The following is a 24,129-nucleotide window of genomic DNA, read 5'->3' as shown; positions in this document are numbered from 1 at the left end:
TTTAAATGATACATACATCCTAAGAATCTGGAAGCTGCACCAAAGCTGCATTCCAGTGCTTAGGAATGGAGTGTGGATTTGGCGCGACCTCCGGACTCTGCATCATTTAAATAGCATACCTCCAAAGAGACCTGAAGCAGCTTTATTTTGGCAGTCTGTAATAGGCCAAAATTGATCAGACAAAGATGTTTAATTTCTTCCTACTATGCAGTGTTTCTCCTCCCATCCCTAGCTGTACAGATAATAACTACTTTGGGAATGGAGAGGGATTTGAATCATGGAAGCAGTTTGAAACGAAATAGTTAAACACTGCTTTCCTGATCAAATTAGCAGCTTCATACAGCTGCCTTGAAGTAGAAACGGAAAGTAACAAACCACTGAGAAGTCCTTATCTTGTGTTACGTCTAGTTGATCCTTAAGACTTCGTAATACAGCAGACAAACAAGATTGCATAGGTCCCATTTTTGACAACTCGCTTTCCAATGACTTGTTCTTTCCACTGCTCTAAATTATATCCAAAACCTGTATGTATGATGTGTTCGTCTGCTCTTTCAACCATACATGGAACTAATAGGTTCTGGTTATAATTTAGAATGAAAGCGCAGATCTTCGAAAAGGGCTGAAAGAGAAGAGGTGGCCTGGTACACGTAACAGGGATGTTAGAGAGATGATGTGGGGCTAACAACCTACAATACCACCCTCACTCCTTTTAGAGGTGCTATAGTTGAGTTAAAATTAAACAGAAATTTAGTCCCGAAGGGGTCTCATCATCTAATATAATTTCTTTATCCTCCGTTCTCTCTCTCTCTCTTTTTTTTTTTTTTTTTTTTTTTGCTCATGGGGCTACTGTGGTTACTGTTACTGCTGCAACTTCTGCTGCTTTCCTTCACATCACCAGCTTCCTCCATCCCTCATGCTGGCCCGGCAGGGGGTGGAATACCACCACCCCAGCTCTGCTTACCCCATTTCTGTGTGTGTGCATGCCTCCACCAGTCCCATCAGCCTCTCCACCTCCCCCCCAGGCAATCTGGTTCTTTCACCCACTATGAAGGAAAGTAGCAGTCGCAGCTGCAGCACAGAAGCCAAGTGAAGAGAGTAACTGGCTGGGTGCAGGGGGGGGAGGCGGAAAGGACTAGTGGAGGCATGTGCACACATGCACACATAGCTAGGGCGAGCGAAGCTAAGGCATTATTCTTCCCGCACCTGGCCAGTATGAGAGATGGGGGAAGCCAAGCTGAGGTGAAGGAAAGTTGCAGCAGCAGAAGAGGAAGCAGTGACTGCAAGAGGAGAGAGCAGAAAGGTTCCAGGGACGACTAGGGGAGGTGAAGAGGCTGATGGGACTGGTAGAGGTGCACACATACATGGTGAATAAAGCTGAGGTGTATTCCCCTACCCCAGACCAATGTGAGATTAAAGTGGGGCATGGAAGGGTGAGATGGAGAGAGGAATATACCATCTCCTGGGTTCAGGGAAAGGGTTCTGTTTCTATGTGTGTGAGCCATTCCCTTCTTTTCTAGGAAAGGTTTGGCCTTTTTCTTTGTCATGTCCCCCATTCAACAGGTCATGGACCAGAGCACATAATGGTCCCCCATTTTGATGATTTCTGCTTTTTGACAGTGCTCTGGTTCCTAACCTGTCAAATAAGTGGAGCAGACTTGTAAAGGTTTTTTTACATGCAAACAATGAAACGTCCACTAGATGGCAGAATTTCTTTGCTCAGAGAAAAATGTCTAAACTGTCTGGAGCCACACATAAAACCTCTCTACAAACAACCATCCTATCAACTAGCAAAAAAGGTTACTGAAAAGTTTTGTTTCTAAAAATAACAACAAAATATACTGCAATCCTTATTTTTTTATAAAAATCATCTTTCCTTTGGAATAATAAGTAAACAACTGCAACATTTTACATTGCTTTAAAAAAAACTTGAAAATTATATTTACTCATTGCTTATGTGTGACTCACCTAAAACAAGGAACACCCACCACAACCAGTACTGGCCATCAAAGTATCCAGGGAAATAGGTGGAGAACTGGGTGAAGAAAAAATAGAATGACACAGAGGAAAAAAAAGTGAGATCAATCAGTATATAGTTATGGGATTTCACACACTAGCATTTCATTATAGGCTAATTGTTTTTAATGTCAGGCATGTTCCCTACACTACATATACTAACGGAAATTCAAGTTTAAATTATTACTGGCAGTATACTGCTATTACTTCTGAATGGCTGGAATGACTGTGTGAACAGCTCAGGAATAACTGACTACTTCCATCCTCCTGGGCAGAAACAGTTGGGTCAAGTGTCAGTTTCAAAAGCAGCACCACTATAACAGAGTGAACCATGAGATATTGGACATAAACTCCCATTATCCACTATCACTGGTTATGCAGAAGTTACAGATCAACATCTGCCCCCCACAACTTATGAGACAGCCACGGTTTTGTTTCTTGGCATGGGTTCAGAGCAGAAGACACAACTCTAGAATGAAATATTCGGCTGCTTAAATTAAGAAAGGAGCAAACAGCTCCTCTCTGAAAAGGTAGGTGAATGCATTTGTTGCTAGATGAATTCAAGTTGTTTGCAATGTTTCAGAGTATTCAACATGAGTCACCCTGTAGTTTTCAGAAATGATACCAAGGTTAGAATGCAAAGACAGACAAATGTTTTTCCATGAACAAGTCATGTAGCTGTACATGATGTTTCATTAATATGTATTATCGCCCTGAAGACCAAACAGATGCCTTCAGAGGGGCATATGGTGAAAAAGGCAACTAAAATACACATGGATGGCACTGTAGTTCACTGGTAGCACCCAAGCCTTACACACAGATAATTCCATGTCTGATCCCTGGTATCTTCAGTTAAAAGTCCTTTCTAGTAGTATGCGATGGGAAAGGCCTCTACCTGACACCCTGAAGAGCTACTACCAGGCAGAATAATAATTGGGCTAAGGAAGCTTCACAGAAAAACATGTGTAGTTCTAAAAATCTATCTGGTAACTATGCTGAAGTCATCAATAAAAATCTGATCAACTTCAGATTCTGTACACTTCAAACTCTTTCTGAAAATCACTCATTTCTTCCAATCATGCAAGCAGGTCACTGACTTTGGCACAACACAGAACTCTTGAAGGGTGAGTTTCATTACATCTCTACTCCCTTTACAGCTTCACATATGTAACTGTTAGGATAATTCAATCAAACTTGTTCCCTCCAGATATTGCTACACTGGAACTCTCATCAGATCTAGGCAACATAGCAACATAAAGAATGATGGGCATTTCAGTCTAGGTTGCAAAGGGTCACACATTTCCCATCCCTGAACTATAACAATGTATCTAGGTTATCTGTTCCACCTGACTGTGGGAACAGATTAGGACAAACAAGAAAATTCCAATTCCAATCTTAATATTCAATTATATATCTTTACTCTTCAAGATGTCTGGTTCCTTCATAGCTGCCCTTCCAAATCCTAGTCTTTGTCTAATTTCTTGACGGCAATCTCCATTCTAATTAATGACTGAATCAAGGTATGGAAAATCTCAAACTGCTTCTATGTCTTCATTGTCTGCTTTAAAGTTACAAATAGGGTGATAAAATACAGCCTTGGCTGATCCCTTTGCCAACTGTAAACCATTCAATTTCTTCGTATTCTGTCCTCTTGCCCTGAGTATAGGTTATGTTCAGGACCATAAAATGTTGTGGCACATCCATTTCTTTGGTTCAAAACACACTGCAGAAAATAATCCAGTTTGAGACAGTTTTAACTGTCCTGGCTCATTGTTAGGGAATCCTGGGAACTATAATCTATTGTGGCACCAGAGCTGTCTCACAGAGAAGGCTAAATGTCTCACAAAACTACAGGTCCCAGAATTCCCTAGCATTGAGCAGTTAAAGTGGTTTCAAACTGGATTTCTGCAGTGTGTTTTTGGATCTTTTAGAGCAATGTACAGTTTTTCATGAGCTACACAGTCAGAGCACAAGCTGGTTTTCTTCTGAAATTCTTTTTTGTGTTCCATTATCCAACATATTTTTGTAATATGATCCCCTATGCCTCTTCTGATCCTGAACCCAGTTGGGTCATCTGGCATTTCTTGCTCTATATATGTTGTAGAATTTTGAGCATCACTTTCCTTGAATGGGAAATTAATGCAATGATCCTTTGGTTACTGCAATCCCTGGTATTCCCTTTCTTGGGGACTGGGATGTATATTGAGCAAGTCCAGTCTCTTTACCATTGTTTTGTTTTTCATATTTGTACAGTAGATTCTGTCACTAGCCTGAAGCAGTGCTATTGGTATGCCATCTGTTTCTGCCCTGAGTGCAGCTTCCACTTCACTTTTTAAACTTGGAAGTTCATCTTCAAATAGCTCTTCCTCTGTCATCCTTTAATCTATTTTATACAGTTCTTCAGTGTATTGTTTCCAGTGGCTTTTTTTTTCTGCTTGGTAATATTATGTGTTCCTCTGCTGGCCACAGAGCCACGTTTTTCCGCTGCAGCTTCCTCGCGTGACAAGGCGCCGGCAGACCGCCCTTCTTGGGTGGTCTGTACCCCGCCCTAGTACCTATAATAATCCACATCTATCTATTCTTTGTTTATGTTTTGAGAGTTCCAAAGTTTGTTGTTGTTGGGTCTTCAAGATGACTCCAAATTATAACAACCCTGTCACAGAGTTTTCTTGGCAAGACTCATTCAAACAAAGTTTGCCATTGCCTTCTTCTTACACTGGAAGCGGAGAGCCAGTGGATTTCCATGGTGCAACAGGGATTTGAATCCTGGTCTCCTAGAATCCTAGTCTGGTACTCAAGCCATTACACCATGCTAGCCCTGAATCCCTGAGTACTGATCTCTAAGAACAGTTTCTGCAAATATACCAATCAGCATAAAGAATTCAAAATCAACACTGCTTCATAAACTAATTTACAAAGGTCCTAGGGTTTAGGCTACAATTTCAAAATGCTATTAACATATCTGTCCAAATTATACTTCGAGTCCAGTCACCAGAAATTATTTATTAATTAAGGAGAGATGCCTCTCCAATTTTTATAATCAACCATTTTCCAATTCGCAACTTACCCTGACAATCAGGATCCATTTAATGAGAGAGAGACCAAATCCAGAAATGGCCCCATATCTTCCAGCTGCTGAAGTAGTCAAACAGAAAGAGAGGAAGAATCCAATCCAGTTGAAAAGGAATGCCACTAGAAAAACAAAAAGGAGGCAAAGTATCTACTGGCTTCTATTGCACCACAGCAATCATATAATTGATTCTAATTTGTATTACTTATGAAAAATGCAATGAACATAAAAAATAAATATACTGCTTGCTGTTATATGTAGTATAACTGCAGAGATTAACAAAGGTAGCTACAAAAACATTTCTGGGGAAAAAGCTATGAAAGAACAGCTTTTGGAGAAATGTGTGTATGAACTCAAGCTACTGGCACTACCTATGTACTGTCAACAGCAGACCTCTCTTAGGGAAGTCAATCAATAGTTACTCATCATAAAGAGTTGATGCAGCCTCCAAGTTTTAAAGGTTCTATGCCTCTCTGTATCAATTGCTGAGGAGCAACTGTGAGAAAGGACCCTTCAGGCTCTGCATGCAGGCTTCCCAGGGGCAGCTGGTTAGTCACTGTGAGAAAGAACATGTTGGTCCAGAGGGGCCTTTTGGCCTGAGGGGCCTTTTGGTTCTTATTTAATTAAACAAAAATGTTCACTCCACCCTTCCATCTTTCTTTTCTGTCTCTTTCAATATAAAATGCAAACATGATAAAACAAAATCCCACTTCTGGTATCTAGTGGTTAAATTTGCCCTGCCTCCTTGGACTCCCTTTCTTCCAGGCACTGTAATCAGAGGACTGTGCAGCTTATCCCAAATCATGGGAAGCCCTTATCTAAAGGGGCTGATTCAGGATGAAAGTCTAAAAACAGTTAGTGTATGGTACATCACTCTCCGTATGACAGGGGAAAACAGGTGCCATACAATTAGTCCGAATAATCAATATTCAGATAAGGAATCTACTACAGGAATGGACTATTCTAAATAGGGAACTACAATGAGCCCTTGGTATCTGCTCTCAGGTATCTGCTTTGGTTCCAGGACCCCCCCCCCCCCACATGGATACCAAAATCCCTGGATGCTCAAGTCCCATTATATACACAGCATATACCCATTATATGCACAGTAAAACGGTGGTTCTTATATAAAACAACAAAATCAAGGTTTGCTTTTTATAATTTCTGATATATATATATATATATATATATATATATATATATATATATATAGTTTTAAAGCAGAAGATAGTTAAATCCATGGATAAAGAATCTATGTAAAGGGATAGCCAACTGTAAAATATTAGTTCAGATTTGCTAACTGTTCTGACATCTTTTAAAATGTCCACCTTTTAAAATGTACTCACTGAAGAAGGTCAGCATGAAAATGCCATCATTTCCTATCCTCAGCTGGTCAGTATCATCAAAATCATCCCGTGCCACAAAGTCCTCCTCCTAAAACATAAACAGGTCAAGATAGCTAGCATATATGCGATGGAAACTAAACTGTAAGATACTGCCAGGATAAGGTTTACATTATTCCCCCCCTCCCCGTTTAAGAGCTGCCGATGCAAGACACACCCCTTTCCTTTTCAGTGAATGTCAAAAAAGAGTAAAAAATATTTTGTATCTGAATTTTTTATACATGAGCGGTAGAAGTGCACCAGACACCCTTTTAAAGTCTTTCCTATAGTTAAAACTCAATGATTCTATAGAGGAGAGACAGTAGCTAAAGACAAATGAAAGAGGAAGACTATAACTGATTTTCAGTCTAAGACAACTGAGAGATTACTTTTTCAAAAAAAGGCATATAAGGTGTATTTCCATTCATTTGGAGCGGGGTGGGTGGGAGATCTGACATAATTTAAAAGGCAATACTTGCCAAAACAGCATGAGTTGAACTGATCAAAGCCTTTAATATACAGGGGGCCTTGGCAATTTACATATATTAATGAGACTGTTCACATTATTGCAGTAATCTAAATATGTCCTTAAGAAAGGATTATTGCAGTAATCTAAATATGTCCTTAAGAAAGGAGATATCTGTCAAAACACAAAGATAATAATTGCACAAAGCATTTTTACAAATTGTACAAAACATTTTATTCACTTAGGAAATACTAAAGAACACAGTATCAAAATGCACTTACCCTTCCAGGAACTAAAGGAATAGTGGCTTCTGCCTTAGTTCTCTCAGCCTCATCATATGTGGGCAGTGTTGTGGCCACATTATAAGAAGGTGGTTTTGGAAACCCTGACTCATCTTTGTAGTCAAAATACACTGGAAGATGGGAAAGAAGGAAAGCTACATGGGTTAATTTTCAAAGCAAAAAGGTTTTTTTTAACTACAAGTTATCACTTACCGTACTTTGGGGGGAAAGCTGAATGTGTTGACAAACAGAACTACTTAGAGGATTGAAAATCTGTGTTTTAAAAATCTGAATCCAGAAAAGTAAAGGCAGTAACAAAGTGATTAGGACCAGAATATTTTAACACTGTAATTAGATAGACTACATAATTGGGAAAACAAAATGGAACAGGTCTATTCTCACAGCAAAATAAGACCAGACACAGATTGCAGCACAGACTGTGAGCTAATAAGTTCACAAATTAGAATAACACTAAACCAACCATCATGCTGAAATACTGCATGAAGAACATCCCAGCAAAATGTAAAAATAGAATGAAAAATAGATTTGCACTATTAAAACTAATTGACTGAGAAGAACTGGCAGCTTCTGTCTCCCAAGGCAGAGCAGAGCAGAAACCACCCCTCTCTTAAAGTATTACAGTACTGATTATTATAAAACTGTAAGGGAACTGCATGAGCACTATGAGCATCACATGCTTAGTTTTCTGGCATCCAAAGATGACAGGAGGAGATAGATATCCATGAGCTTCTATAGCAGGATGGTACCATGGAGGCTTAACATTCAATTTTGTCTTCCTTATACTCTTAATGAGAAATAATTTGCATGGAGGGTGATAGTCTGAAACAGAGAAACACTCTAGTCCATGGAGGCCCTCCACGTAAGTCAGAATCCTGATTTCCCAGAGCTTCTCCCCATGGGGAACCTCCGCGAAGAGCAGAGGTTTTCATTTGTCAGCTATCTCCTTCCTTGTGTACAAGACAAGGACCCTTCACCCATGCTCTTGGGGTCCTCTGCCATAGCTACCACCAAAGAAGGGGGGAAAGGCAGGAGAGAGGAGAAGAAGGGAAGGCCAAGAAAACTCTCAAACCGCTTTCAGAGAAAGGAAAAACTTCGCTGGCTCGAAGAGACACATCCTGCTAGGAGTGTAGGCAGGAACAAGACTGGGGCCCAGGGGGGCTAGCTCCTCCCTATATAGGGGGCCGGTCTTTTGTTTATTGTCCCTGCCTACAGGAGCGAATAGGAGGAGCTTAACCCAGAATACAGGAGGTTAGGACCCTGTCTGCTGGGAAATGGGGGCAGATTGCCCTCCTCATGAATTACCTAGAAATTTTTTAAATACTTGAATGGGGCAAGATATTATAAGACTGATTTGGCAGATATTAATATGAAGGTCCATAAAAGAAGCCTAGAATAAACATGTAATAATATAAAATAATTGTGTTTTTTAAAAGTGAAACAGATATTTTTCGCCCAACTAGCTGAAACATTAACCTGACACTGACCATTTTCTTTGGTATCATAAAATCAGTATTTTAAAAATACTCTACCACTGATTAACTAACAGTTCTAATAATTTCTGAACTGTCAAATGGCTGATCTTCCTCTAAACTGTCCTTCATTCCTCTTCTTTTTCCAAGTATGTTTCATGAACTGCACTAACACCTTAATATGGAAAATAAAGTTATATAAACAAGTTATATTTTATGTGACAATGGATACAATACTAAGCATGTTTACTGTGATGTAAATCAGACAACAGAGACTACATCTAATGAAGCAGTCTACGAAAGTTTATGCTACCAACGTCTTTCTCTCAGTTAATCCCAAAAGGTGCTACAAGATCCCTTTGAATACTGATCCAGACTAACACAACTGTATCTCTGAATTCTACCATGACTGAGATATACAATGAACCCTTAGTACCTGCTGAGATTTGGTTCCAGGATCCCTCCCACCATGGATACCAAAATCCATGGATGCTCAAGTCCTGTAAAATGCAGTGGTGTAGCAAAATGGTGTTCCTTATATAAAATGGCAAAATAAATTTTGGAATATAACACACACACACACAGAGAGAGAGAGAGAGAGAGAGAGAGAGAGAGAGAGAGAGAGAGAGAGAGAGAGAGAGAGATGGCCAACTGTAGTCTGTAAACAATATATTATGAGCCAAAGTTAAGCACACTTGGATCCCACTGATTTCACCAAGAGAAATAGCATGTGCTTAAATCTATTTTAATATATGTTCCTATTTCTTTCTGTAGTTCTTTTCCTCCTCCATAATTTTTAATATGCATTTCTATTTCCTTCTTTAAGTCTCTTCTCTCCACAGAGAGAATGAAGATAGTAAAACCATTATCCAAGTGCCAGCAGCACAGCATGACTCTGTGTCCTTTTATTCAGGTGTGATTATGTGTAAGAGATCCTCGTGTGCAGCTTCTACAGCCTCTCAATGTTAATTGCCTTAGCAAAATGCAAAGTTGTCACAGCTATACTGCTATCAATTATGAATGTAATCATATAATGAATGTCACTTAGAAGCAGATTATGGTTTCTTCATTCATCCTTATTAATTCTACACTGCTTCTAAATATATTCCTATGTCTCAATTTGAAACCCAGATGGCTGGGGACTTTACAGGATGAGCACAGCCTCTTGTTACAGCTGGGTTCAGCTAAAGCCTGCCTGCAAAATCCTTAGCAATACAGGAGAAGGATATATCCTGCTAGCAGGAAGCAACAACGAGCCAATATTTTCAAATGTTTTCAAACGTACCATAAGCAGCTGCTCCATTATTAGGACCACATGTTAACAACAATCAACATAAGGTTAGATGTGCAAGGAAGTAAAGATCTGGTCCTTGCTGTGTCACTATGTGAACTCCACTTTTTCAACCGGAAGCAGCAACTCCAGAAAGCAAGCTCTGGCCTGTTACAGACAGCCAAAATAAAGCTGCTTCGAGTCACAGCGGAGGTATGGTGTTTCACTGATGCATGCGTCCTAAGAGTCCAGAAGCCGCACCAAAGCCACGCTCCAGTCCTTAGGGCTGGAGCGTGGCTTTGGTGCGACTTCTGGACTCTTAGGACGCATGCATCATTGAAACACCATACCTCCACTGTGACTCGAAGCAGCTTTATTTTGGCTGTCTGTAACAGGCCTCTGTTTCCTGACACACATAGGGTGTTGATGGCAAGACTTCAACAGCCACATGTGCAACACAAGATCAACTATAAGCAGAGCTACTGTTGTTGTTTTTACAGTTCTCAGAATTAGCCTTCCCGTTTCTACTAAGAATATTATGTAACATACAATGATTGCTTTAGGCAATCTCATAACACACACACACCGTGAAATGTAGGCTGTCTACAAATAACTCTGTCATCCATCCAATTACCAGCAAAGCAATTCTAACACCAAACATGACTGAGAAAATTATGATTATATTCTTACCTGTGTTTTCACCAGAAATGCTGCTATAAGGTGGTGGAAAATCATTCACAACTTCCAGATTTTCAACAGACTCCTCCTCATTCTGTAACTGAATAAGAAATATTTCCTATTTAACATAGGCAGAACTAGATGAGAAGGGCAAATTTATGATAGGCAAAAAGAAAATAGTGATGACTCAGAAATTAAAGTCACTAAGAAATTATATTTTTTTAAGGGCAGATATTTCCAAAGCATGGTAATTTAAAATGAGCGATTTAAAAACTTAACTTCACAGTGTTCCATGACTGATTTGAATCTTGATTTAAGTTAAAACTGCCCTGTTTGAAACTGTATGTTTTATGAATAAAGATACTTTCTACTTGGCTGAGTTAACAGTTAAACATAACAGGAACAGTATATGTATGAATTTTCCAAGCATAATCCAAACTATCTGGCCTGACAGATCATGTGCCTTTTGGGCAACAAAGGGATGTCAACTTAGAAATAAGAGAGAGATACCCTTATAGGTGAAACCTAAAGATGCAAAATTTATCACACTAGCTTTCCTAAAGCATGATGCAGTCCTGTGACTCTAATACCATCATTTTTCATTTGTCTGCATAATTTTTACCATCATCACCTGACGAAATTGGCTTCATGATGAATTCTACACCTTCTCATTGGCCTAATAAAAATATCACTATGATGTGTATTGAAGTTTTTGTTTTACAGTCAACAGGGCCATCCCTACATCCCCCCCCTTTTTTTTAGCAAGATGGCTACATCTGCAACTTAATAACACATATTTGATAATAGGTCCTAGTGGGGTAAAAAATGAATTTAGTACCATGCGTAGTAGCATCAAGATGTGTAAGTATACAAAACTTTCCAGAACATAAAACAAGAGTATTTATCCATGAGATGGAAAGTAAATATCCTTTTGGGTGGTCATAGAGTCATAAATATTCATGATTTGAGAAGTATCCACATTGCAAAGGTTGGGCAAATATAAGTTCTCCCATTTGGGCTTTGTAGTTGATTTCACTGATTTAGAGGATACTATCTCCTGGATTTAAACACCTACAACGGCCATAATAATAAATACAATGGCAGAATGCCCATGGAGAAAAGAAGAAGATAAAATGGCCAAGAAAATATAATGAATGTTGTGTTTTGTACAGTAAGATAAATGGGTTTTTAGTAAGATATATTCTAATTATGCCAATTAACGTAGGTGTGTATGTGTATGCCCATGTTTATTGTTTATATGCTGGGTTTTTCTTAATGTGCCATGATATTTATAACACACCATAATCTGGGTTATTTAAATGCACTGGCTCTTGTCAAACTCAGTTTATTACATGGGATACCCTTAGAAGCCTCTTCCATCCTTTTTCATTTTTCTATTACAGGAAAGCTATAGATTCAAAACTCCTGCAAGACTTAGCATTGTATCTCACTAATAATATGAAAGTGATCCTCCTCTCTACAGGGAAAGAATGTGCTATTTTTCTACAAATAATGCCAGCCAGCTGAAATTCTACTAAGTGCCCCTTTAACACAGCAAGAATTTGCATTATATGAAGAACAAATCACACAATTTGACTGGATTACTGGTGCCTATATGACTGGCCATTTTTAACTTGAGGTAATGAAAAAGTGAGGGGTTTTTTCCCCTTCAAACATTGCTGAAAAGTGATGTGAAATGCAGACCAAAAAAAAAAAGACAAAGAAGGATCTGATCAATGTCTTGCAAGATCAGAGGAACTACAACAAAAATGATATCTTGTGATTTTGGCAATAAACATTTCCTTCCAAACATAAAGACACAAAATATTTGTTCTGTTTAAAGAAAATTACTAATCTTAATCTTCCAACCCCATAAGAACAAATATATTTCTGAATGAAGGTTTTGCTAAGGAAGAATACAAAAAGTCTACTCTAATACAAAAAGCTATGAAGCTTTTTTTATTAGCTATTTTCATACCTTCTACAGTTTTCAATATCAACTTCAAAAGAAGTTGTTTTAATAAAGAAGGTGGACTGTCTTTACTAGCCATTTGGATACGTCTTTAAAAGTAAAAATGTTCAGCCCATTAACCATTTTCAAATTTATATTCAGAATACTATACAAAGGAAAATAGAAAATACCAGTTGGCACTTATAACCCAGTGAATGTAAGGGAATAATGGAAGAAATCATGAAATCTCTAAAAGAAATCCATCGTTCTCCCCAAGCCCAAATGTCAACATTACAAGATGGCATACTGCATAAAAATACTTGAACATGAAAATATATTTTCTAGCTTCTTTTGCCACTCCCATTGTGAAACGCGCCTTGAGATGCTGAAGAATGGACACAAACATTCACGGACAACAACTTGTGTACCAATTTAAAACAATATTATACATCTTTTTATCAAGGCCACCATAAAATGCTGGGAAATTAAATGTACATTTCTACTACTGAACGTATATTAGAAAGTTGTGGGCAAAACTGCTGAACACTCTCAGCATAATAATGCATGTGAGGCTTTACACTGCAGATACCACTCCTCATATCTTATCCTGTTGCTATAGCAACATAGGGGCGTTTCCAAGATCTCTGTTAGGTATTTGAAAAATATACTGGTTATCACACTTGCACTTAACAAAGTAAAATACAATCCATATTTCTGAGACTGCATAGACAGAATACATCACATAATGATAAATAAGCCACCCCTTTCTTGGCTCTGACTTGTCCAACCATTTGTTCTCCTGAACAGGTTTTACAGGGTCCTCTCCCTTCCTTCCCTTCATTGCAGAGATGGACCTATACATGCATTCAGAAGCAAAGAGCAAGATGGCTCTCTTGAGTTTATGAAATACATCTCCTGTCATACTTGTGGATGGGATGGTAGATGAGATGCTACCAAAGAAAAATTAAGATATGCCACAACAGGGACATGCCCTTATCAGAGAGTCGGGGGTCACCTGCATCTGCATTTCTGTTTACTGCTGAAGGACAGCCACTCCTCACTGCATCAGTGGTTTTAAGATTATTTATGCCAGTTCTTTAATACCCTTGGATGTAGTTCATTTGGCCCTGGAGACTTGAATTCATTTAGAATAACCAGATATTCCTGTACTACTTCTTTACCTATTTTGTGCCACATTTTCCCCAGGCTGACCACTATTCTCCTTTTGTGAGAAGGGTGAGGCAAAAAAGATGTTTAGTAATTCTGTTAGCATTTTGCCATCTTCTCCATGCAGTGGCCCTATCATTTTCTTGTTCTCACAGTGGTACAGAAATCAAGCAGGGAGGAGTCAGGGAGCACACTGGGTGTCCTCTGCCATACTAGCTACTTTTCTAATCCCAACATTTTTAAAATTTATAACACCAGAAAATTGTACTCATCCTACTCTAGACTCTCTTATCAGAAAATGTGAGTTAAAAAAATATTTCCAAGCAAGAAATTTTGAGTAATTAGTTTTCAAGGAAGATTTATGCTACCACTGAGTTAAAAAATCTAGTCAGCCCAGGAGCTTTAGTGTTACATAGTATGGCTACGTCAAAACCAGAGGCCTGGGAGGATACCAAAGAACACTATGCAAACTACTATCTTGTAGAGTCCCCCACATCTAAATCTCTAAGCATTTATATCACATAATCCAGATTACAATAAACCACAAACTGTAAACAGAAGCAAGTACATCACTTAAAAATGCTTGCAGCAGAGATAACTATGATTAAAGCAAATGTTTTTTCACTGCCTTTACTGTTTCAACAAAGTTATTTAGAAGTTGTACAGTACTTTAAATAACTAGAAATCTCTACGTTAACTATTTTAAATTGGTACCCAGAGTTATTATACTCAGCTTTCTTAAATTTAAAACAACTCTTTCCATGTACCTTCCCATTCTTGCTTTTCCCAATGTAGGTTTTCAACAAGACTCCCATGGTTATTAATCCTATTTGAACAACAGACCACATAAACTTTATTATACACTCATCCCTCCATAGCTGCGGATTTGATATTTGCGGATTTGGTTATTCACGGATTTGATTAATATATTATCTCTAGGAATATCTAGGTCCTCCAGTGGAACACTATGATCAACTTTAACTGAAAGTTGCACTGAAAGACCTAGAGATTCCTAGAGAGAATACTCTATTCGGCATTTGTAGCTCCTCCAGTGTAGTTCTATGGTCAGTGTCTGTTGGATGTTGACCACAGAGTTGCACTGGAGGACCTAGAGAGGTGTCCTCTCCGGTAAAATATGGTGTTTTTGTTATTTGCACTTTTTCCATATTCATGGGAGTCTTCCATATTCATTCACCCTAGTGAATATAGAGGGACAAGTGTACTACATAAAAAAACAACTTCATATTGTAAACTATTATGAAAAAGTCACAATCTAATATGTTTATTCAGAAATATGTCTTGCTATATTTAATGGTACTTGGTCTCTGGTCACAACATTTATGACTGTAGCCTAAATCATATTTAGACTGTCATATATTTCTTCTAAGCCCTTATCACACCAATAATAATTTTTCCGGAATTATTTTTGGGCACATTGTACACCCTTTCTCAAATAAATATAACAAAAGCAGCATATCAAGAAATAAGTGTGAAAGCAGATCAAATGCATTACATTGATTTTACATCATTCTGAATTGATGAGCATGCCCAGTTTTACTCTATACACTCCTTTCTAATTTAGTATCATCAGTGTCTATTTGTTCCTCTCTCAAAATAAAAGATCTAGAAGAAAAAACAAGAATAACTCTTTATGTTCTACAGATTGATCCTAAAAAATATTAGACAGAAATAGGCCCCTGCATTTCTATGTGATTTCTTTCTAATATATTCAGAACTGGGGTTTCAGAAACAATGGACAGGATCCAAAGAAGACTTTCTATTGATGGAAGTGGCATGGAATTAGGAGAGGTGTTTTTAAACTAAAATTGAGAAGGAAAGAGATTTTTAGAAATTCCTGCTTCTCTCTTCAGCTCTCTGGACCACTTCCAGTGATATTTTAGAGGGACTACTGTATATACTTGTGTATAAGTTGACCTCATGTATAAGTCGAGGGCAATTTTAGGGTCAAAATCATGGATTTAGATATGACCTGTGGATAAGTCTCTAAAAGGGGAAACAAAGCACCACTTCCCTTCCTACTTCTCCCTCTCTGGATCTCTCCCAAGGGTCACAGTCTTGGAATGGAAAATAAAGAAACAAGCCTTGGCACACACTCTCTCTCTCTCTCCCTCCCTCCCTTTACCACCAAGATTTCCAAGGCTCATGGCTTGCAAAATGGGGTAGAAACTCATCTCTCTCTCTATTCCCTTTACCATCAGCATTTTCTAAATCCATGGCTTGCAAAACAAGGTACAAGCCTGGGCATACTCTCCCCCCCCCACACACACACCCTTTGTCTCAGCAGCTGCTTGTTAGTTCTGGCTACGAAGGAAGGGTGGGAACTTCTTTCAGGAACTTTATAAGCAATATTAACTTATTGCCCCATATATAAGTCAACCCATGATTTTGGAGTCCATTTGGGGGCATACATTTCTCGACATAATCAAGTATATACAGTATCTGCCCTTCGGAGCAGATTTTCAGAAAATAAAAGGGGATCTAGAGCAAAATTCTAAAACCAACCTAAGAGAACTCATATTGCAAACCTATCCTTAGTTAAAAGTCATAATTGGCCAATTTCCCCCTCTATCATCATCATTTCCATTTCTATCCCACCATTCTCCAAACAATGGTGGCTTACAACACATTAAAACAATGCAGATTTAAGACTATAATAAAATATTAACAGAAAGTATATACAAAGGTTATTTAAAAGGAAATTAAAAATTACAATTCATCAAAAGACTACTGTATATACTAAGTATGAAACAGTGCAGCACACCACTGTAAACCTTCCCAGTCAGTTTCTAAAAGTCTGACAGCATAAGAATATTTTGACTTACTGGCAAGAAGGAGAGCAAGCAGGAAGCCATCCTGCTTTCCCTAGGAAGGGACTTCCAACGTCTGGAAGCAACCACTGAAAAGGCCCTTTCCTTTGTTCCCACCAAATGAGCTGGGGAGTACCGTGAGATAGACACAAAGACCTCTCCTGAAGATCAGAGATTTAATGGGATCATAAAAGGAGACATGGTCCTTCAAACAAGTTGGACCCAAGTCAAATACAGCTTTATAGGTCATAACCAGCACTTCAAATTGTGCCAGGACTAGCAGCCAGAGGAGCTCTTGAAATAATCAAGCTGTGTGCTCCTTTAGCCAGCCTCAGTTAACAACTTGGCTACAGCTCTTCACGCCGACTGAAATTTCTGAACACTTTACAAAATCAACCCTACACAAAGCATGTTTCAGTAATCTACTACCATATTCTCTCTTAGGTGACATCAAAACCTAATTATGGCCTGTTACAGACTGCCAAAATAAAGCTGCTTCGGGTCTCTTTGGAGGTATGCTATTTAAATGATGCATGGGTCCTAAGAGTCCGGAGGTCACGCCAAAGCCACACTCCATTCCTAAGCACGTGAGTGAAGCTTTGGTGCAGCTTCTGGATTCTTAGGGTGCATGCATCATTTAACAGCATATCTCCAAAGAGACCCAAAGCAGCTTTATTTTGGCAGTCTGTAACAGGCCAAAATATCCTCTTCATAGCCTGTCATACCTAAATGGAAACTCTATGATACAACTCAATAGAAATATTATCCAAAAGAATTCACTTTCTAAACCTCTCTCAGATTCCTCTGCAAAGCAACCTGAGACATTGGTACTGCTTTAATGGTAAGATGACTCTATAACTAATGTCCAGTGTGCATTCAACACAAACAAATTATCAAAAAGTGCTGTATTTCCCAGAACATCCCAGTGCTGTCAAGCAGCTCTAATACTACACCTAAATATAACCATATTCCACTTACAGAAGAAAAAAAAAAAGCTTTTATATGTACCATCCCACTTGATAATACAGTACACTAAATTCTCTTGTCCACTGCCTGATCATACAGTGATCAATTTCTGGAACCCTCAAATGTTCAGTCAATTAAACCTTCAAGAGACAGGTAAACAGAATGTTTATACAAGTAGGAGTCAACTCATTGTAATGCCTTGTGCATACACACAGATCATCTATAAAACATGACCTGTACAACATAAATATTTGTAAAAGATCACATCTTTAACAACACTTTATCACATTGCTGATTCTTTCTATAAAACACTATCTAAACTATCTAAAACATTATAAAAAAACTCCTCCCTACATAACTGTCATCTTTCGGCCTGTGAGGGAGAGAATAGGCTGGCCCAGCTCCATCAGGGCTAGCCTGAAGAAAGAGGCTCCTCCCTCCTTAACAGTCATCCTTCGACCTGTGAGGAAGTGAATAGGCTGGCCCAGCTCCATCAGGGCTAGCCTGAAGAAAGAGGCTCCTCCCTCCATAACTGTCATCTTTCGGCCTATGAGGGAGAGAATAGGCTGGCTCAGCTCCATCAGGGCTAGCCTGAAGAAGAAGAGCCCTCCCTCCGGTCCATCTGCCTTGGTCCAGGCCTCATTGGGAGAGAAGAACTGCTGGACCTGACCCCCCCAACCGTTCCCTTCTCCTTTTGTGTCGTGTCTTTTAGATTGTAATTCTGAGGGCAGGCAACCGTCTATTACCCCCTCTGTTGTAAGCCGCCTGGATTCCCAGTGATTGGGCGGCATATAAATAAATCCTATTATTATTATTATTATTATTATTATTATTATTATTATTATCTTTTCTTACCTGTTCCATTACTATTAACAGAACAAACTGTATACCATTATCAACATCCAAATAATGATTTATAACCTGCCAGATCTTTTTAAATCTGCAGGTAAACTAGCCAAAATTCAGTAGTTTTAAAAGTTCAATCTGATTCAACATCATGTTGAACAGATAACCAAATAAAACTAAATCCTGATATACCAATTATGTGTTTGGTGCATGACTGCATGCAAGCATCAGTGTAATGTGGTCAACTGGGTGTTGCTGGCAATGGACAGACATTGCAATTCTTGTTCACCAAGCTTTCCAAGTAACTCTCTGTCTCATGGTAACCTACCTCCCAAAGATGCTGTGGGAGAGAAAGAACAGGGAAAACTAGCAGTCAGGGGTCTGTGGTCACAGATCCACTAGTGGTTACAAGCCCACAAGGGGAGAATCCAGAACACTCAACAGCTATGAACAACCTGCCCAGCACTTTGCAAATAAAATTGCTTGGATTTGCTCGAACTTGGATCCCATATTTAATACAAATCCAATGGATGTAGCTTTACTCCCTGCTTGTCCAGTGATAATGGATGATTTTCAATTTGTACAGCCTGAGAATGTGGACAGAATTCTTGAAGAACCACCACAACTGTTGAATTCTTGCCCTTCCTGGCTTAGGTTGTTGTTGTTTTTAAGCCAGAGGGAAGTGACTGAGCCAGTTACCAAAATATTGAAACATGTCTATTATATCACCTCCTAACTTTATCTTCTCCAGGCTAAACATATCCAGCTCCCTAAGTTGCTTCTCATAAGGCATGATTTCCAGACATTTCACCATTTTGATAGCCCTCCTCCTTTTTGAACTGTGGTGCTCATAATTGGACGCAATATTCCAGGTGAGATCTGACCAAAGCAGAATACAGTGGTACTGTTACTTCCCTTGACCTAGACACCATACTTCTATTGATGCAGCCTAGAATCTTGCTGGCTTTTTAAGCTACTGAATCACACTGATGATTCTGGTTCAGTTTGTGGTCTACTAAGACTCCTACATCCCTTGTTATCAAGTTTGGTGTCACCCATCCTACATCTGTGTATTTTGGGGGGGTTTTCCTGCCTAAGTGTAGTACCTTCCATTTCTCCCAACTAAAATTCACTTTGCTAGTTTTGGCCTAGCTTTCTACAATTTGCAGCTGTTTTGAGTTCTCTACATACAATGTCAAAAGACAAAACTTTTTACTAGATGGCCAATGAAAACAACTAACACTTATGGAGAATTACTTTGCCCTAGCTTCATTCTAGTGATAGGTGAAGAAAGAATATTCTTGACATCACATTTCCCCACAATGAGACTATTCTTATAACAGTTTCCAAAAGATTATCAATGGCCTAATACAGACAGGCCAAAATAAAGCTTCTTCAGGTCACTTTGGAGGTACGCTGTTTCAATGATGCATGTGTCCCAAGAGTCCGGAAGCTGTGCCAAAGCCATGATCCAGTCCTAAGGACTGGAGCACAACTTTGGCGCAGCTTCTGGACTCCTAGGACACATGCATCATTGAAACAGCATACCTCCAAAGTGTCCCGAAGCAGTTTTATTTTGGCCTGTCTGAATGGAGCCCATGTTGATTATCTATCAACTTTTTATCATTTATCGAGCTTTGTTAAGCAGAAGGTCTAAGAACCTCCAAGAACATTCCCAAATATTAAAGAACGTTCATTTTTGTCCTAAAATATACACATTATTAAATATATAGTAAAATTCTTTCAAATATATGCAACAAATATTAGACGGAATTCTAAAAAATTATCAAATTGAACTTTGAGGTTTATTCTTGGGAACAGTCTCAGAATGTTTATTTCTGATCACTGAACATAGTATAGTTTCCCCCCCCCCCAAAAAAAAAGAGGCTTGCACTTATTCAAGCTGCATAGGCTTGAATGAAGCATGCCCCCTAGTGCGCGTGCCACTGCAATTAGCGGAGGTTGCCCCCCAACGCATATTCAAGAATGCGAATCTCAGATCCGCACATTAGGAGGGGCGATCGTACTTCAATCCTTACATATGGCTAACACGTAACTAAGTTTGCATACTGTTAACAACTGTTGTTGTTATTTGCCATCAAGTCATCTTCAGCGTATAGCAATCCTACGAATAAAAGACATCTAAGACACCCTGTTGTTAACAACCCTGCTCAAGTCCTGCAAACCTGTGGCTTTCATGATGGAGTCCATCCATCTGGAATGTGGACTTCCTCTTTTCCTACTACATTTCACTTTTCCCAGCATTTTAGTTTTTTCCCCAGTGAAGTTACTATGCATTTTAGTAACTTAAATCCAGTGCTTGAATCCTTCCTTTGTCTCTTTATTATTTCTTAGATTTACATTCAAGAAATCCCTTTATCCCACAAAATAAGATTCAAGGTGGCCCATCATGACTGAAAAAATGCAATTAAAATTCATAACAAGTTTACATATTAAAGCACAATTAAAATAAACTTTAAAACACATCAATTTTTTTTAAAAATACAGAAAATACACTCAGTAAAATGAACACCTGTACAGCAACCAATCAAAAACCCACACGAATCTGCGTGAATAATAAAAGTGCCCCATGAAAAGAGTTCTGCTCATGAGAAGTCTTAAATCCAAGCCACTGAAGATTTCATTTGTGAGTTTTATCAACTTCCTTCTTCAGACAACAAAGAAGGAGGCAGCCTAGCATTCTGCAACAGGAAGTTTCAGACCTTGGGAGTTGCTACCAAGATATGTTCTTGAGAACAGAGCACTAAGCAACAGGCCCTTCCCAAAGATCTTAAAGCCTGAGCAAGCTAGGTTTCTCCCTCTTATTGGGTAAATATCGACCTTCTATACACTTTTTTTTTTTGCTTTAGGATTACTAATATACAGGAGAAAATAGGAAATATGTAACTACGCCTCTATAAACTAGTATGTAGCCCTGAAAGTTTTACATTATCCTTCTCATGTGGAATAAGGCTGGGGTGCAGTTTACCTCTACTAGTCTAGAAAACTTTCTAATCTTGAACATAATTAGATTTACTACAGTTCCATTAAGAGTGAGGGGTTTATTTCTCTTCCAAACAATGCCATTCAGTGCCAAAAATCATTTGCTGTAACAAACTGCCATACAAAGTTGAAATGCTAAATGCTATTAAAGAAGTATCTGTCTTCTGGGAACAATCACTCATCACTTCTCTTAAACATCCAAATTTTATGACACTATGAAGAAAGTACAAGCATGTTTACAATATATATTTCTCAGGTCTGGTCTATGCTGAACTAGAAGTAACAGTCTTGCAAACATGGATTTCAAATGAAATGAATGCTCTCCTCCAAAAGATGAGTAATCTATCTTTGCAAAGCTCAGCAGAATAAAGGTTTCAAATGACCAAGTAAGCAAGTGGTGTGACTAATCAACTGAAATAATATCCTCAAAAAAACAGTTATGAAAGGGTGTTCACTGTCTCAAAGTTTTCAGTCTGGGGAAGAAATGAGGGCAGAAAAAAGCCAACTAAATCACAAAACTGAAAGATTAAGTCAAAAGTAAAATGAAAACAAAAAGTTGTATTATTCTCTTTATATATGAATTTTAGGAGGGGGGACTTGCACATAATTTTAGTGGAATAATAATCTATTTTTTGAAAGTGCACCTTCCTGCAGGTGAAGCATTTCGTTTTTAAACTAGAACTAGTCAAATTTTTATATAGCAGCACAGACAAAATGATCATGATTACAAACTGAAATAACACTTAGAAACAGTGCTCACAGAACTTAATGAGACTGACTTCCCAGTCGGTATGTATGAAAGAAGCATAGAAGGAAAGCTTCCTGCAGTTTGACACTAGACTCAGCTCAGAAACCAACTATGACAATTTTCTCTTTAGTTGCTCCTTGGTTAACTTGCATGCAACCAAAGACAGACACAGGCCTCAAGGTGACAGTTTGGCCCTTGTTAATGACTTGTACTTACTCATGTTCAGAGGAATTGTCTATCAATTCCCACATGGAGAAGTGAGTTGCAAATGTATAATGACAAAAAATGGCCATTATAAGAGTGTGTGCATGTGTAAGTTGTCTGTTGACTTAATTTGATATTCTAACAGTTTAATTCTATTTTAATATTCTGTTGTTTTAATCTGTGAGGCACTGGGGTCCCAATTTTGGGGAGAAGTGGGATATAACAACAACAAAAACAACAATAACAATAATGGCAGTCTCATGAATTTTATAGATTTTCCTTAGGCAAAGAATACTCAGAGGTGGCTTTGTCAGTTCCTTCTCCTGAAATATAGCCTACAGCATCTGATATTCGTATCCAGAATTATATGGGCTGAAAACCAGTGGTGGAACTTGCACATGCCTGCAGTCAATACACTTTAGGTCACCTTTGTAGTTTCATCCTTGACTGCCAGTTCCTTTTCAAAACATGTGCCCACTCTATTTCCCCAGTGAGTGAAGATAGAAGGAAATGTACTGACCATCCATTTCAACTATGTCAACATTATCAAGACACTTAAAATCATCCCAGACGTGCTATGAAATCTGACTTAAGAATGCCCTCACCATCTTTTGGACTATTCTGCTTTGTTCTGAAGTTTCATTTCAGGTTCCACATGGGATGAATACTTCAGTCTTATGTTCATATCAGGAAAGCTCACAACCTCTCCTCTATTGCCCATGACCACTAATATTCCTAAATCACTTTGATTTTTAGACTAACAAGCACACTTTAAATCCACTTATCACAACCAGAAAAACAAAGATAGATATCACAGTGCATCCTCTGCAGCCACAAAAACTCAATAGATGTGGCATTTGCTTCAGAGCTTTATCTAAAAAGGAGAGTTAGGTGTAATAAATAACAAGATCTCATAAACTGCAGGTTCAAATAAAATACTAACAGCACAACTTAAAGTCACATACTTCAGATGAATCCCATTAAATACCCAACAATACAATGAGGATCTAGAGTAAATATGGCTGGTTCTAAATATTCATATAATGTATAGCTTCCCTGTAACAACTTCTTTAGTTGAAATTAGCTGCAGGTTATTAAATTCCAAATGTTGAAATTGGTAAGAAATTATCTCTCTGATGCAGAGAGTATTTAGGAGGTTGGCCTGCTGGGCGCATTTAAGTCTCAACTTCGTAAAGATTATGTGACAAGACATCTATAGGATTTCTTGGTTATTTTTTGATAAAGTGGGAAATACTTGGTTTTCCTGTTTACTCTGGATATGAGAAAAATACAAGAATTAAGAGAAAGAGGGGTGTGTTTGGCAGAAATACTCTATGTATCACATTCCTTGTATTGAATTCAAAGAAATAGCCACATTAGTCTGGAAAATTAGTGCGCAAAGGGATCTTGTAGCACCTTTGAGACTAACTGAGAGAGAGAAGTCGGCAGCATGAGCCTTCGTAGTCTTCAGCCTACTTCCTTATAGGCATTTGGGGGCTGAAGAATCTGCGGAAGTAGTAGGCTTACATCTATGAAAGCTAGTGCTGCCAACTTCTCTCTTTCAGTTAGTCTCAAAGGTGCTGCAAGATCCCTTTGCATCCCTGTAGTGAGTGTGAAGTAATCCAGGATAACTCCTCCTCTAGCTCTGGACTGACAGTCAAGGCAGATCGAAACCCCCTTCATAAACAAAGTGCTGAAAGGCAGGTTGGGTGGCAGCCTTTACCCTTCTGTCTTTTATGAGAGCCCCTTGACAGCCAGCGTGGCAC

The 24,129-nt window shown here is 38.6% G+C and overlaps 1 protein-coding gene across 3 annotated transcripts in view; it reads right to left on the bottom strand.

Annotated features, from left to right (window-relative positions):
* Positions 1-24,129, bottom strand: part of LOC149321902 (NEDD4 family-interacting protein 1-like) — a 34,101-nt gene that overhangs the window by 8,631 nt on the left and 1,341 nt on the right. For all 3 annotated transcript variants that reach the window (XR_016281799.1, XM_089531109.1, XM_089531095.1), the window contains exons 2-6: positions 10,663-10,750; positions 7,213-7,343; positions 6,430-6,517; positions 5,081-5,205; positions 1,966-2,032 (exon numbers count right to left, since the gene is read on the bottom strand). Coding sequence is in view for 2 of the 3 variants with exons in the window: in XM_089531109.1 (XP_089387235.1) it covers positions 1,966-2,032; positions 5,081-5,205; positions 6,430-6,517; positions 7,213-7,343; positions 10,663-10,750 (499 nt within the window). In the remaining variant the exon portion in view is untranslated. The remainder of the gene's footprint in view (positions 1-1,965; positions 2,033-5,080; positions 5,206-6,429; positions 6,518-7,212; positions 7,344-10,662; positions 10,751-24,129) is intronic.

Source organism: Sceloporus occidentalis, unplaced genomic scaffold, assembly GCF_023333645.1.
Source record: "Sceloporus occidentalis isolate IW3139 unplaced genomic scaffold, rSceOcc1.0.p SCAF_1, whole genome shotgun sequence".
Lineage (NCBI taxonomy): Eukaryota > Metazoa > Chordata > Lepidosauria > Squamata > Phrynosomatidae > Sceloporus > Sceloporus occidentalis.
Note: the sequence above shows the minus strand (reverse complement) of the source record. Positions and strands in the feature narration are given on the sequence as shown.